The sequence below is a fragment of the Carassius auratus genome, chromosome 3, assembly GCF_003368295.1.
Source record: "Carassius auratus strain Wakin chromosome 3, ASM336829v1, whole genome shotgun sequence".
Lineage (NCBI taxonomy): Eukaryota > Metazoa > Chordata > Actinopteri > Cypriniformes > Cyprinidae > Carassius > Carassius auratus.
This window is the reverse complement of record NC_039245.1, coordinates 8,126,454-8,142,457: the sequence shown is the minus strand read 5'-3', so window position 1 is coordinate 8,142,457 and position 16,004 is coordinate 8,126,454. Positions and strand designations below refer to the sequence as shown.

Below are 16,004 nucleotides of genomic sequence, written 5' to 3'. Positions count from 1 at the left end.
GTGAGTAAATGATGACAGAATGTAATTTTTGGGTTAACTATCCCTTTAACAATGGCTCTGATTCGTTTCCTCTTTAATGGTGTCTCACCAGTCAAACCGGATGCTTTTTGTGTGGTTTTCCTGTAGACGGATGAGAATTCAGAGCAGTATGTTAACCCAACATCAGGGCTCACAAGATTATGACTGATATTATACTCTGTCATTTTGTTAGCGTTCGCTTTAAGACACAATGCAATGTTTAATTTGATAAGACAGGACCTCACAATAGAGATCAAAACCATATGTTAGCTTGTTCTGATGCTAATAGCGTAGGATCAAACCCCATAATTACCATAATTGGATCCTTAAGCAGGACTGGGCAGTTTTTTAAAATCCTCATTGATCATATAGTTGTCAAAAACACTAAGGAGTCAGATTAGATGGGGAAATATTCAGTGTTTCATAAGAATTAAAATAACCGCCAATGAAGTGCTTAGCATGTTTTAGTTTGATACAGAGACGCACAAGGGACATTAAACACTCCACCGGACAAGACAAATGAACAGACTGGGCGAAAATCAAGGACAATGAACATCAAAACCACTCGTATACACACATGCCCACACAAATGAGCATAAACCTAAAACTAAAACAATATGGCAAACAAAAACAAGGCACAAAGCTGCACAACAGTGAGGAATACTAGGCAAAATAAAAACAACAACAACAACACCACCACACTGACGATGTTAACAGCATGGCCTTGGAAATCAACCTTGACGGAAAGAGAAGATGAAAAGAGATGGATGAGAAAGGTAAAAGAAACAATATACTTAGTTAAGAATACAGATCTTCTAATATGTCATCTACCTTTGTACCCATTCCCATAAATGCCACTAAGCTTCCTTCCATCGTTCTGTCCTGTGAAAAAACAAAACTTAACATACTGAGACTATGCACACATTAGACCTTAAAAGAGGTCATTAGGTTAGAATCTAGGTTAGTTTGTCAAACTTATGTCACTGATGTACTCACCACCATAGGGCCCCTGACCAGCAGTACTTAGTGCAGCCGCATATCCTGTGCCTAAACATGATTCATATTGCATTAGTCAACCGCATTTATGTCGGTGTTTAGTCGATGTATGCTAGATATTAACATGATAGTTAATAAATGATGTACCGTACATCATAAATGATGGCATGCATGATACATCAGTACCAATTATCAGTCTATATTAAATTTTATTTAGTTATTTAATCAGCAGATATAAGAGATTTAATGCATACACTACTGTTTAAAAGTTTGGGGTCATGTTTTTAAAAGTAGTATCTTATGCTCAACCAGACTCCATTTACTTGATTAAAAAAAATACTATATTTAAAAAAACATATTGTGAAATAATATAAAAATTGAAAACAACTGTTTTCTATTTTACAATGTAATTTATTCCTGTTATGGCTCTTTAAAAAAAAAAAAAAAAAAAAAAAAAACGCATCTCATTGACCCCAAACTTTTTATGGTAGTGGTTCTTATAATAGATATATGATATGTATACGTATTAAATGATACTGCTCATATTCTCACCATATTTGGCGGCTGTCTTTGTAGCATCAGCACCCAGACCGAGTTGCTCAGCACCAAAAGCATAATCAGCATCAACTGCAGGTAAACACATTTACACCTGTGTCACAATCAGAGTACGTGATGTTCTCTATTTCTCTTGTTCTTACCAACTTACCCTCAAGCCCAGCTGCAATGACTGGTGCGCTGTAAGGAATCTGGCCTACAGCTCCGCCTGTGGCAGTAACATTTAGTTATTAAAAGAATGACTTGAAATATATTTACTAAAACTCCACAATATTACCTGCTAAAGGCTCCATTGCTCCACCTGTACCACCTGATAGGAGACATTTCTTTACATTCTTTCTTATAAGAGTTATCTGATCTTTATAATCATGTTTGGTTTATTAATATGCTTTATTCTCTTGTTTAAATTTTCTTTTTTCTCACAAGGGACATTCGTGTTAAAGTCAAATCCTCAGGCAAAGCATCAGGATAGCCGGAAAACTGAGATTTGCATGTTGCATTTGAATAACAAACATGTGCAATGCACGTACCCAAAGCAGTGTCTGGCCCAAGGGTTGGTATTCCTCTGTATGTAGTTCCACCATAAGTACCAGTCTTGCCCTGATGGCCAACTCCAGCTGAGACCACAGGCTGGCCACCGTAAGGCAAGGATCCGGCAGCTCCAAGAACTCCACCAGCCCCTTCAGACAAAAGAAACCAGACGTAACACAGGATCAAGCAACCACAGCCACTAAGACATATCTAGAGAAAGAAGATCGCTATGAAGATCAACATTATCATGAGCATAAGTGGCTTTCAAAATAGCAACAACAAAAACTTAACTGACCCCAACAGTAGTATATTTAGTGTGTTTAATTGAATTACTTTTCATTTAATTATCATCTTCAGATGCCTTTTTCTTACCATACTTTCTCGACTTGGCATCAGTACCCAGGCCAGGGTTCACCACCAGCCCTGGACCTCCAAGGCCTCCAGCTCCAAGACCTGAGAGAGCAAACACCGACCTCTGTGATTTCATGATGATGCTGCTGCTTCTAGTTAATGTATGCGAAAGAATTGGTTTACCATTTTCCATTAGTACTCAAGGAGCAAACTACAGTCTTGCTTTACCTTAGTACTCGTATAAAAGCAACTGCACAGGCATCAGCTGATTTCACAGTGTTCAAGTTATTGCAGTTCAGATACTTCAGTTACTCAGATTAGGATGGATGAGGTTATTTTCTACAATCTTGAGTAGAACAATATTGTGTATAATCACAGGACAGAGTTTAGGTATCTCTCTTTAGTGTGAATGCAATGTTGTTAGTTACACTTATAACCTCTAGCCTTACCAGCTATACCATTCAGGCCAATGTTATCAGCTAATACTGATGGGTAGCCAGGTCCTGTAACATAATTATAATTTTAACTCGTTTATAAATTTGCTTATATGTTAGTGTGACATTAGGATATGCTCCTTTGTACCTATCCAGTCCAGACTCACCTGCCCCATAACCATCTGCTGTGCCATAAACCTCACTGCCGTATCCATTGCTGTAGCCTGCTAAGAGGAGAATAAAAATCAACTCAACACCTCAGAGTGGTGATGCGTAAAAGTAACACAGGAAGCACCTCTGTGTTTTCACAGGCAAAGTCAACCACTTGTCAACCAAGATGATTCAGAAACCAATGAGCATAACATAGAGTGTGAAATTTGGTGTTGCTCCTTGCACAAACACTTTTCCTCTAGAACAGCTCTTGGCTTTTTGCTGAACCAGCTGATCTGACCACACTTGTGCGTAATGCATCATGCTGCAACAGTATTATGATATTATACAAGGTTTCACTCAGTTACTAACAGAACAGAAAAGAAAAATCATTAGACGAAACACCGGACATTATTTGAATTATCTGTAAAGGGGTGAAAAGGCTTAAAGTAGTGTTACAGTTTTTACTCCAGTAAATATTTATTCTATTTCTGTATATGTCACAACATACCCAATCCAAATGTGAGGCGTTGTTTACCCAACAGCTATAGAAAAGTGGAGAGAATCCACAAAAATAGCATAAAAATGTACATATGTATTTGAACCAGAGGTGCATAACCATACACTACCTTTAAAATACTTTTGTGTGTGTGTGTGTGTTTTAAAGAAGTCTGTTATGCTCACCAAAGCTGCATTTATTTGATAATATTGCAAAATATTTAAAAATAACTGCTTTCTAGTTTAATATATATTAAAATGCAATTTTCCCTGTGATAGTAAAACTGAATGATCATTACCGCAGTCATCGGTGTCACATGATCCTTCAGAAATCATTTGCTGATTTGCTGATCAAGGAACATTCCTTGAAAACAATTGTGACGCTTAATATTTTCCAGGATTCTTTGATAAATAGAAAGTTTAAAAGAACAATAATCATTTGAAGTATAATTTTTGTCAACTTATAAATGTCTTTACTATCACTTTTGTCCTTACTGAAATATTTGTTAATTTTTTAGTAAATAAAAAATCTCACTGATCCCTATTTTTTGAAGAGTAGTGTATAAACCACTGTAAAAAAACACACTTTTATGTGTAGTCTCCTCTATATAATGAATAAATTACACATTAGTTACCAATCTGCTTTCCTGCTCGAACTCCCTGTGGATATCCACCTGCCCCAAGACCTGTATCAGCAATAAAACAAATAAGGTGGCTTTAGCAAAATATGTATGTTCTAGAGCTTGTATTAATGACACTTGTACCTCTGAGAGAAAAATCTAAATGTCACAATTTCTAGATACCTGTTCCATATCCGTTAGTAAAACCAGCTCCAAGATAGCCAGCAGCACCAAGGCCATATCCTGTGAACAAAATATACAAACTGTGAAACTTTGGCCACTAGTAATTAAGGTCATGTCCATCACAGAATGATGTGGTTGTTCAGGGACCTGTGGGTCAGAGTAATCATGCAAGACAAATTCACGGTGCAACTGGTCCAAACATGTGGCCTGTGGGAGAAAAATAATGCAGCATGCATTGGGCACACATCAGCACAGAGGCAAATATAAAGATAAAGGCTCAGGTGAAGCAGATAAAAAGTAAAGAGAACAGCCTCGAGAAATAGATGAGGCATTAATCCACACGCACACAAACCTTTCTGAACAGCTGTGGGTCAGAAAAGCACTTATTCATAAACCTGCAGCTGTAATGAGTCCATGATGACGGGTGGACTCTCCAATCCACAATCACTAACATTCAAAGGCCATTTATTCATTTCATTTGATAAACGCTGGAGTACTGCACAGAATTTAGACTGGAGAAAACACCATCTCATGACATCCATTCAGCCATAAACCGGTGACATTTTAATATAGGGGAAGTCGTGGCCTAATGGTTAGAGGGTTGGACTCCCAATCGAAGGGTTGTGAGTTCTAGTCTCTGGCTGGACGGAATTGTGGGTGGGGGTAGTGCACGAACAGCTCTCTCTCCACCTTCAATACCACGACTTAGGTGCCCTTGAGCAAGGCATCGAACCCCCAACTGCTCCCCGGGCGCAGCAGCATAAATGGCTGCCCACTGCTCCGGGTGTGTGCTCACAGTGTGTGTGTGTGTTCACTGCTCTGTGTGTGTGCATTTCGGATGGGTTAAATGCAGAGCACAAGTTCTGAGTATGGGTCACCATACTTGGCTGAATGTCACTTCACTTTCACTTTCACTTTTCATATAGAAGACGTTTACCCTTATTGGATGGTTTGGTGCCCTGTCCATTGGGCAAAACTAGTCACAACAGTGGTTTATCTCAACACAGACCATCCAACATAGTTCCCATCCCTTCACTTATGCTTTAAAAACAGTCTTTTAGCACGGATTGCCTTTCACTCTCCCTTTACTTCCAATGAACATGGTAAATGTATTTTTACATTTTACTGATTACTTGTCAGGGTTTCGCACTGTGAATTTGTTTTATGTTTGTTTCCTGTGTCTAGTATCAGCACATGGCCCTGTTAGTTATTTTCTCCGCAATGTGCTCCTTTAGCCCCTCCTCATTGTTTCCTCTTTACCACAACCTCTTGTTAGCCTAGTTGGTCTAATTGTGCTCACCTGTCCCTCATGTATTTTCCTCCCGATATAAAGTGCACCTTAATCTTTTTTCTAGTCTTGATTCTTGGTTTTGTTTGATCATTCTCTTAAGTTTGTTAAATTGGTAATGTCTTATTTTGTTACTTTACTTTTATTAGTTAATTTGTTTATATTGTTTGTCTTGGATTTAACTTGTGTTTTTTGTGGAGCATTATTAATGTCCGTTTCATAGCTTTGATACAACAAATCTAGTTGAGCCTTTTGTTCTTTGGCATGTTCTGGAATTACAACACAGAAGTCCATCACCATCGTCTCTAACACTTTGACCAGAAGACACAACTGCTCCTTCTGTACCATAAAAATCTACATAAGCTGTTACTCAACTCATAATGCTTATTATAGATGCAAAGCTAAAAGATTACTGGAATTAAACAATAAAAATGGTAAGACAGTGGCTTAAATTATCCAGCAATACTCATAATAATGTCTGCTTAAACTAACCACTTAGACTAAAGAGCAAACATTATCATTTCAACAGGACTGCACCCATGACAATATCCATCCATCACATCCACCAATATGAAAATGATAGCACAAGACATCTGCATAATCTCTTAGAACTCACTAGCTCACCCACAACCATAAATCAAGTGATCAGCTTCACTATTTCCAAAGCAGTGAAGTGGTTTTTTTTAAATTTGGGTATGCAAGTACATCATTTAACAATGATGAAAGTATATAAATGATTCTGCAAACCATTAAGTGTAGGCAAACGCTATGCAAACACATCTGAGTCAGTATTTTTTCCCCAGTTGAGAAGCTTGTCCTGAAGGCGCATGCCCTCCTGCAACGCCTATCAGTGGCACATAGATGTACTGCAGTCAACAACTGAAAAACTCAACACTTTATTTAGCATGTAAAAAGTAAGATCAGTACCTTACTAAAAGGCGCTGATAAAAGTAATATTTATTTACTTTAAATTTTTAATCAATACCTATTTATGTATTTAATGAAACCATAACATGCAACCATGGTCACCGTAACTTGATTAGGGGTTGGGGGGGGGGGGGTGCTTTTAGGACAATTCCAAGGACCCGATTAGGGAGAGGAAGCACAAACACGATTTCTACCAAGGGGGAAGTGGGGGCCCTAGTCGATATGCTGTTCAGGGGGCCCAGAAGCCACAGCAGGGCCCCTGGATCCAGTGTAAAAAGAATTATGGAATATATAGTAGGTTGAATTAATATGTAATTCTTTTAAATCCTGCAGGTTTCTTTCTTTTTTTCTTTTTTATTCTTGCAGATTTATGTAGTTTATGGGTGTCCCAGAAGACTAGAATCCCTCCCATCAAAATATACTAAAATGGCAGAATAATAAAGCACTTCCAAAAAATACTTATGAAATGCCACAAAGGTTTAAATGAACACAAATTTGGTGCACATAGTGTACCTAAATACTGTTATATCAGTGCTGGAAAAAAAAATCACTTTATGAATAGAACACCCAATACTGCAAAAATCTGAAATAAAGAAAATATTATGGGGGAAACTGCTTCCTGGAATAAAGGGGATGAAGCTGGTCAGTTGTGGTTGCTATAGCAAACCGAGTAAACAACAAAACCTTGTGCAGACCCCTGAGTTTAAACGCACACATTTTCCTAATGCTTTGACAAGGAGAGGTTACATACCGCGACCAGCGCCGAGGTATCCTCCTGCACCATAACCTGGCAACAAGACAAGAGAGCTGTCAAGGTTACAGAAAGAAGAAATGCCTGTTTAGTGGAAGCTTCTCATAGTAGACACATAAACTCCCACTCCCACACAACTTCATCAACAATATGACACCTAATCACGGCAAATGGACAGCATATATCACCACTTGTGAAAGATTTTAATCACAGCACAAGGTCAAATTTTGATTGGTTAGCTCAGATCCAATCTGCTACACAACCTTCGGGTCGGACAGAGATGGCATTCAACTAAAATGTGTCATATAATGTTTATTGATTTGGGTTATTATGGTGCACACGCTCACCTAGCTGCGCTCCATAGCCATTACTGGTGTAACCTAAAAAATGGCAAAAATCAAACAGTGAGTAGGTGTTGCAAGAGTACTAATGAATGCAAGAGTACTAATGAATGCAAGAGCACTAATGAATGCAAAGCAAATGAGCAGCTCTCACCTCTTCCTCCGAGCTTCCCTGCTGGATAACCTAAGGCTGCTCCCAGCCCATTGCCCAAGCCATACCCTGCGCCGAGGCCCAGCCCGGCTGCCCCAAGGCCAGTCCCAAGGTTTGTAACTAAGACCAAAATAGTAGGATCATGGCGATGAATGCAAGAATAATAAATCCATCAGATGTAAACACTGACATCTGCCCATTATGTTTTTTTTAGGAATGACAGTTTTACCTCCTCCATAGCCGAGTGTTCCATATCCTTGATTCAGGCCTCCTCTGAATGCAGTGGGTCTGTATGCTGCCCCTAACAGACACCGTACTCATTACACACACATTAAGCACATATGCACATAATAGCACAGAGTACTGCACACACATGCAGACAGCTGCTTGTATGCATTTTACACATCGTTCAAAAGTAAGGGGTCAGTATAATATTTTAATTGATAAAGGATTACTATTTAAATGCAAATAAATGCAATTCATATTAAACAGCACAAGTGTTTTCAACATAATAATAAGACATTTTCTTGAGCAGCAAATCAGAAAATTAGATTGATTTCTGAAGCATCATGTGACGCTGATGACTGGGGTCATGACTGCCGACAAATCACATTTACTATCACAGGTTTCCCCTAAAGTTACATTTTAAATTATATTACAGTAGAGAAAATATATTTTCAATTGTAATAATATTTCACAAAAATAACTGTATTTTTGATCAAATACAAAAACTATGGATAAGCATAAGAGACTTCTTTGTAAAACATGAAGAAATCTTAGAGACCCAATATTTTTGAACGGCACTTTAAGTAAAATATAAAGCAGAATATATTTACCTCCAAGATAATGGCCAGCTGTTTGTGAGAGAGAGAAAAAAAAGCATTAGATAGTTGGCATGACAGAATCCAAAAGACTTACATTCACTCTTTGTATAGAAATAAACAAATACCCTAGTACATTGTCTCGTTGACTCCCTTTTTCAAAGTCAATTCCTTGTATTTGTGCATGTGTTGAGTCAAAGGTTAAATATAAATCTTTATTTATTGTTTGTACTTATTGTTTTCATCTCAGCTTCATCTGAGGTTAATGTCACTTACCACCTGTCTTTCCTGGCTTGCCTGCCCCATAGCCACGGGCTCCAAGAATACCAGCCACTGGACATGTAGCAGAAATGAAAGAAAGATAACATAACCATTGGACTGAACTAAGCAAATGGCTTGGATTAACTGGATTCAGCAGCATCTATCAGGTTCAGGCAGACAGACGTACCTCCAGACTTTGCACTGATACCAGGACCTACAGGGAAAAGATAGAAGGCAGGATCGATGAAGAAACACATTATGTAATGTAATTTTCAGACCTCTAACCCTCTGTAATATCCCACATATATTACTAAATTACCTCGACTCGCCAATCTTCCCAGGGCTCCAGTCTGTGGTCTAACTCCTTAAAAACAAAGAAATAAAATAAAATAAATCTGTGTTAATGCATTTAGCCTAAAAGAAATTACTAAAGAAAGAATACAATATTTTTGCACATATAATACCATGTTTTCTGACAAACCTTCCATGCAAATAATTATTATGGCCAATTTAATATTATCTGATATCATTACTATACTACCACAATATGTTTTTAAGGGCAGGGCTCATGAAGGTCATAAAAAATACTTCAGCAGAGGGTGGTCAAACATTTTGGCACTTCTGGATTAGTGAGATTAGCGAAACTCCTTCTTAGAAATCAACCTATAAAGCTTTCATGGTTGAGAAACTATGCCAGCTGACGTTCATACGACATTAGGAGTGTGAATTCCACCAAACTGCGTATCTAGAACAGGCCTCCATTGATGCTCAGAAACTGTAGGACAAAATGGGCTGTGTATCGGTCATATAAAGTCAGGACTGACAGAAGGCCGACAAATTTTGACCACCGCTGTCACCTTCAGGCCCAGAGTTTTGATCTTCAGACAAGAAATCCAAGTGTTTACGTTGCGGTCAGAGTTATAGAGGCTGGAGCAGATCCAGGCAAACTCAGACACGTCAAACCATGACTCACTTCCACAGGTTTTTTGTTTTTTTTTATCATTTATCAGAGCTGTCAGACATGTAACATAGAGTTGTTACGTGCATTATATTACGATATTTTCTAGACACCTTTTAATCTCACATACAATCATCTGTGACTGTTGGCTGAACATCTGATGCAATAATGCCTCAAGATGACTGAAAAGACAGTGTAGTGGCCATAAGAGTGGCACATACTACATAATGAATTTAAAGTAATAATAATAATAATATTTTTTGTCTTTCAAGTATCAATAGGTGGCATTTGATTGTCTATACAAGGTGCAAACAAGTAGAAAAAATAGATTGTCATTTAGACAGCAAGTCAAGCTATGACTGATTTAATCTGTCATGTATACTGTTGCTTTTCTCATCGATCCCTTCCTCACTGTCACCAGATAAAGAAAAGCACCAGAGATCCAACACTTATTTTGCTCCAGTGTGATATATTACATTAAATCATCAGGGTGAGACATGTAACCTGTAAAAAAGATGTAAAAGTCGAAGCAGATAAAAGTATTTCTTCTGATTTTCTTTTTTTTATTATTATTCTCAAAAGAACAAGAATTGAAAACTAATGTATTCTATCTATTTATGAGATATATATTTCAACCGGATTCCCCAAAAGTTTGTCATCCAAACCTTTTTGACCTAAAATATTTACTGAAAGTACAGCGTGAGATTTTCTTATGCTGGGTGCCGATCATATGACATGCAGGTAAACAAATAAAATGTTCAATCTTTTTAAATAAATGTTTTACTTTGTTTTTACTTTTACTTAATTTATTCATTTTAATTATTCATTTTAATGGTTTAATTAATTATTACCTTTTCACCAACTCACAAACCCCCTGCATATACTACATAGATTAAGAAAAATATTTGAAAAACATTTTATTTTATTTTGATCTTTTCATTCTAAATGTAAGTTTAATTACTAAACTGCAACCCAACCATATTATTAGACATTCAAAGTGGTATTCAGATAACAAATGCATCGGATTATTGGTCTCTCCACCTAATGATGCATATATTCACTATATCTGTTTAAAGTGCCAGTTTAAATAAAAATGTAATTTTCTCAGCAACCAAGGGCATCCCACTAGGGCACATTGAAAGGTCAGCTCTACCTGGGATTAACCTCACAATCTTGGAGTCTCCAGTTTTTTTTTTAAATCATGATTAGTGCTATTTTAGATTACAATTATTTTGTTTTCAGTCATAATTACAATGATATGATATCATAACAAGCCACTGCCCCTCTTTCTTCCCTCTCCTGCATCACAAACGCTCCTCATTTCTCTTCATCACCCTCAAATCTCTACAACAAACATTTTAGAAGACACATCTAACTTACCTCCCTGTATGGTGCTCTGTGCCAGCCACAGGACCAGTGAGGTCTGCAGGATCACCCGAACCAGCATGTTAGCACACAAACAGACAGACAGATTGACTTGGTATTAGCAAATGACTAGAAATGCACACAGGTGAGAGTTAAGCACCCTCAGCTGAAAGCAGCACCACTGGCCAATCTACCCACCAGGCCTTTATTTATTCTTTGAACACCCATGTCTTTCCTCTGACCGGCCCTGCCCTCTGCTGTTCTATTGCCCCCAATCCCACCCCCCACCCAACACAAAAAAAAATAATCATCTGACCTTTCTTTAGTCCCACTCTACAACCATTTCTCATGCTTTACCAAGCTTGAAGAAGACAGCCAGCTTCAAATAGATTTTTGTTGTAATATGCCCCTATAGATACATTTTCTTATGTACAGTATTGTTCAAAATAATAGCAGTACAATGTGACTAACCAGAATAATCAAGGTTTTTAGTATATTTTTTATTGCTACGTGGCAAACAAGTTACCAGTAGGTTCAGTAGATTGTCAGAAAACAAACAAGACCCAGCATTCATGATATGCACGCTCTTAAGGCTGTGCAATTGGGCAATTAGTTGAAAGGGGTGTGTTCAAAAAAATAGCAGTGTCTACCTTTGACTGTACAAACTCAAAACTATTTTGTACAAACATTTTTTTTTTCTGGGATTTAGCAATCCTGTGAATCACTAAACTAATATTTAGTTGTATGACCACAGTTTTTTAAAACTGCTTGACATCTGTGTGGCATGGAGTCAACCAACTTGTGGCACCTCTCAGCTGTTATTCCACTCCATGATTCTTTAACAACATTCCACAATTCATTCACATTTCTTGGTTTTGCTTCAGAAACAGCATTTTTGATATCACCCCACAAGTTCTCAATTGGATTAAGGTCTGGAGATTGGGCTGGCCACTCCATAACATTAATTTTGTTGGTTTGGAACCAAGACTTTGCCCGTTTACTAGTGTGTTTTGGGTCATTGTCTTGTTGAAACAACCATTTCAAGGGCATGTCCTCTTCAGCATAGGGCAACATGACCTCTTCAAGTATTTTAACATATGCAAACTGATCCATGATCCCTGGTATGCGATAAATAGGCCCAACACCATAGTAGGAGAAACATGCCCATATCATGATGCTTGCACCTCCATGCTTCACTGTCTTCACTGTGTACTGTGGCTTGAATTCAGAGTTTGGGGGTCGTCTCACAAACTGCCTGTGGCCCTTGGACCCAAAAAGAACAATTTTACTCTCATCAGTCCACAAAATGTTCCTCCATTTCTCTTTAGGCCAATTGATGTGTTCTTTGGCAAATTGTAACCTCTTCTGCACATGCCTTTTTTTTAACAGAGGGACTTTGCGGGGGATTCTTGAAAATAGATTAGCTTCACACAGACGTCTTCTAACTGTCACAGTACTTACAGGTAACTCCAGACTGTCTTTGATCATCCTGGAGGTGATCATTGGCTGAGCCTTTGCCATTCTGGTTTTTCTTCTATCCATTTTGATGGTTGTCTTCCGTTTTCTTCCACGTCTCTCTGGTTTTGCTCTCCATTTTAAGGCATTGGAGATCATTTTAGCTGAACAGCCTATCATTTTTTGCACCTCTTTATAGGTTTTCCCCTCTCTAATCAACTTTTTAATCAAAGTACGCTGTTCTTCTGAACAATGTCTTGAACGACCCATTTTCCTCAGCTTTCAAATGCATGTTCAACAAGTGTTGGCTTCATCCTTAAATAGGGGCCACCTGATTCACACCTGTTTCTTCACAAAATTGATGACCTCAGTGATTGAATGCCACACTGCTATTTTTTTGAACACACCCCTTTCAACTAATTCAACTAATTCCCCAATTGCACAGCCTTAAGAGCGTGCATATCATGAATGCTGGGTCTCATTTGTTTTCTGAGAATCTACTGAACCTACTGGTAACTTGTTTGCCACGTAGCAATAAAAAAATATACGAAAAACCTTGATTATTCTGGTTAGTCACATTGTACTGCTATTATTTTGAACAATACTGTATGTAATTTAAGTATCATTAGCAAGATTATATACAGGTAATACTAAATAATTCAACTAAAACAATACCATATGTCCATGTATTTATGTGTATATAGAATACAGAGTAGTCATGTAAAAGGGGATAATGTACAGCCAGTTGGTCATTATCAAAAAAGCATAACACAGCACAGCAGCACAGCATAACATATTTCATATTAAAGAGAAGCGAGTGCCATGATTTTCATGTGAGTCAGTGCAGTAGCTTCTGTTCGCAATGATTCAGAAAAAAGGAAAAAAAAATGTTTATGGATGTTCTTTTTGTTTTAATTAACCTTGTCCTCAGATGTTCCATTGCTTCCTCATTTGAGCCCTCAAAATGAACCCCTAAAGGATTCATACAATCATCCCATTTCCCCGATGGACATTATGTGAACTTGCATATAATAATTAACATTTTTTTAATGTTTAGACGAGCTTCATACTGTTCTTTTTTCTAAGCAGGCATTTGTCTGAGTTGGCTTAAAATGATTTAGGGTTTTTTGAGACTTGTGACAGACAGAGCACAGTCCAGAACCTGTGATGAAAAGAGCCAAATGGAAGGACTGGGCCACTCTGTTGTGGATAAGGTTAAGGTTCCACCTGTTAGTTTTCTGATAGCTTGCGTGACTTTGTTTTATTTACAAACCTTGTAAATGTCCTGCTAGTGAAGAGTTGTGACTATAAATGAGGAATAATACAAACCAGTGTAGGATGTAGCAAAGTTTTACATTAAACATTTATAAATGCTTGTTTTTAAAAAGAGGAGAGTCACTGGCAGAAACACAGTCCAGTGAAGTCATATTTGAACAGCAATTTATAGCCTTCACTACTATGTCATCAGCAGTTCATTTGGACTTTTGGGTTTATTTCGACGTTATCTGTCTGCATTCATTCTTTTCTGCCTATTTGTTTGCAAAAGGCATGAAAAAAACCCACTTTGCACGGAACACAGAACATGCAGTGTAAATCACAGTTGTCATGTTCACACTTTCCACTCTTTTTGCTAGACAATCTATTTTGCTTTATAATCCATAGCAATACAAACACAGACACTCATCAGACAGAATGCACACACAAACAGGTGTAAAACTAGACTAATGACTCTTTATCATCCATCCGTCTCCAATATTGTTTATATGAGTGTCTTGTCTCTTGTATGCACTTATATGACTTTATATTATACAAGGAGTGTGATGAATGATGAATATGTGCATTAAACTCTCAATATGTTTGTTTGGAGGGTGAATAAATGATTCATTAAATTTTTTGGGGTGAACTATTTTTAAAGTTTTGTTTCATTTCATTCACATTACGCATCACACTAGATTTTGGAACAGTGCTAAAGTGTTGCAAACACGTGCACAACCAGTGCGCCATGACCTCAGCTACCTGGTTCATTTGTTAAAATGATTTCACTGCAGACAGTGCGGCAACTAAAACTCCAGATAATCATGATAAAATCACCGTTGTGTTCATAAAGTTACAAAAAAAGAAAGATTCAGATGGTGTCAGATTGAGATTAGGTGCACACAACCATATAGATGTAGAGAGAGACAGGCCTAATCTTTGGGCTCTCTTGTCCACTTAAAAGGACACCCAGACACTGACCACAAGCCACCCAGAAGCTTAGAGTAGAAAGGAACACTGGATAATACCTGATAGCTGGTGTCGGACCCATAAATAAGCAAATTTACCATTTCTAAATATACCTCACATGCAGTTTGAGGCCCGCAGGAGTTTGACTGTGTGCCACCAGCACAGAAGAGGTGAAGATAAATAAGCACAGTGAAATTCACTTTGTTAAAGCTTTCTTATGCATGTGTAAGAATGTGTGTGTTTTGGTGTAAATAAAAATGCGTCCGAGTGTTTATCACTTTTATTGCACTGAAACAGTCTTCTGTGCTTATGCTGCATAATAAACTCTTGCAGAATAACTCTCCAACATCTAGTATTTCTGTGGCACAGCACTCCATGTCTTTAGCCCATGTACAGGTCACTCTGCCTGCTCCTGTGGTGGTGCTGTGTTAGCGTTTCGCTGCACAGAGTGTAACAGAAACAGTGGAAACACATACTGAACCACAGAAACATGGTGGTTTTTTATACACTTTGTCCTTCATATCAACTTTATGAAGCAACTTCGACTTGTTTGTCAAAATATGTGGTATATATGAGTCATAGTGAGTTATGGGTCCAGTAAAACTAAATCATTTCTTAATTATCTTGCAGATACCATTGTATACAGTGTAATCATCAAAACTGAAAAATAAACATCATAGAGATACAGACATAATAATGGATGGATGGACAGACAGACAGACAGGGACAATATTAGTGGCGTATTTTTCCATGTCAAAGATTTGCTTAAGAGTCTACAGGAAGACACCTTTACTAAAAACAGAAAAGCAGTCCTGTCCTGGTCCTACAGAGAATCAGACAGCAAGAAAGGGGACATGGAGGTCAAATGCAGACAGAAAGCTAATTATTGTGTTTTATATGTTTTAAAAAGGACATGACGATGTTTTTCAACACTTTTTTATTTTCTTTGTAAAAATACATAAAAAAGGAAGAAATAAAACAGATGTACACTATCTTGAAAATATTGTGGTTGGTTGCGTTTTTTAAATGTCTATAAAACATTTATGTTTAAAAATACAATTACAATGTATGCTTTTGGAAGATGCTTTTATCCAAAGTGTATTGCATTCAAGGCACACTTCATTTGA

The 16,004-nt window shown here is 37.6% G+C and overlaps 1 protein-coding gene and 1 long non-coding RNA gene across 4 annotated transcripts; both read right to left on the bottom strand.

Annotated features, from left to right (window-relative positions):
• Window positions 1-464: 464 nt before the first annotated feature.
• LOC113046333 (uncharacterized PE-PGRS family protein PE_PGRS10) lies at window positions 465-3,142 on the bottom strand. 3 transcript variants are annotated; one of them, XM_026207236.1, is made up of 10 exons: window positions 3,053-3,142; window positions 2,635-2,954; window positions 2,473-2,553; window positions 2,100-2,249; window positions 1,847-1,879; window positions 1,721-1,777; window positions 1,567-1,641; window positions 1,015-1,065; window positions 850-900; window positions 465-754 (listed from the first exon to the last, which is right to left on the bottom strand). In XM_026207236.1, exons 2-10 carry the CDS (start codon window positions 2,642-2,644, stop codon window positions 750-752), a joined length of 513 nt encoding a protein of 170 aa, XP_026063021.1. In that variant the 5' UTR covers window positions 2,645-2,954; window positions 3,053-3,142; the 3' UTR covers window positions 465-749. The 3 variants fall into 3 exon arrangements, with proteins under 3 accessions (XP_026063021.1, XP_026063011.1, XP_026063016.1); XM_026207226.1 differs by having other exon boundaries at window positions 2,473-2,954; XM_026207231.1 differs by having other exon boundaries at window positions 2,473-3,142.
• A 5,749-nt stretch (window positions 3,143-8,891) lies between these two features.
• On the bottom strand, window positions 8,892-11,388 carry LOC113041640 (uncharacterized). Its single transcript, XR_003275426.1, has 4 exons — window positions 11,215-11,388; window positions 9,196-9,240; window positions 9,064-9,090; window positions 8,892-8,948 (listed from the first exon to the last, which is right to left on the bottom strand). It is a non-coding gene; the product is annotated as an uncharacterized LOC113041640 (long non-coding RNA).
• Window positions 11,389-16,004: the final 4,616 nt, after the last annotated feature.

Bases quoted from the DNA above. Each gene is read 5' to 3' on its own strand.
- LOC113046333 (XM_026207231.1), bottom strand. From the start codon at position 2,644: ATGGAAAATGGTAAACCAATTCTTTCGCATACATTAACTAGAAGCAGC. The intron at 1,880-2,099 runs GTACGTGCATTG...GTCTCCTATCAG, and splicing joins TGGGCCAGACACTGCTTTGG to GTGGTACAGGTGGAGCAATG. The intron at 1,066-1,566 runs GTGAGAATATGA...AATCATGTTTAG, and splicing joins AAAGACAGCCGCCAAATATG to GCACAGGATATGCGGCTGCA.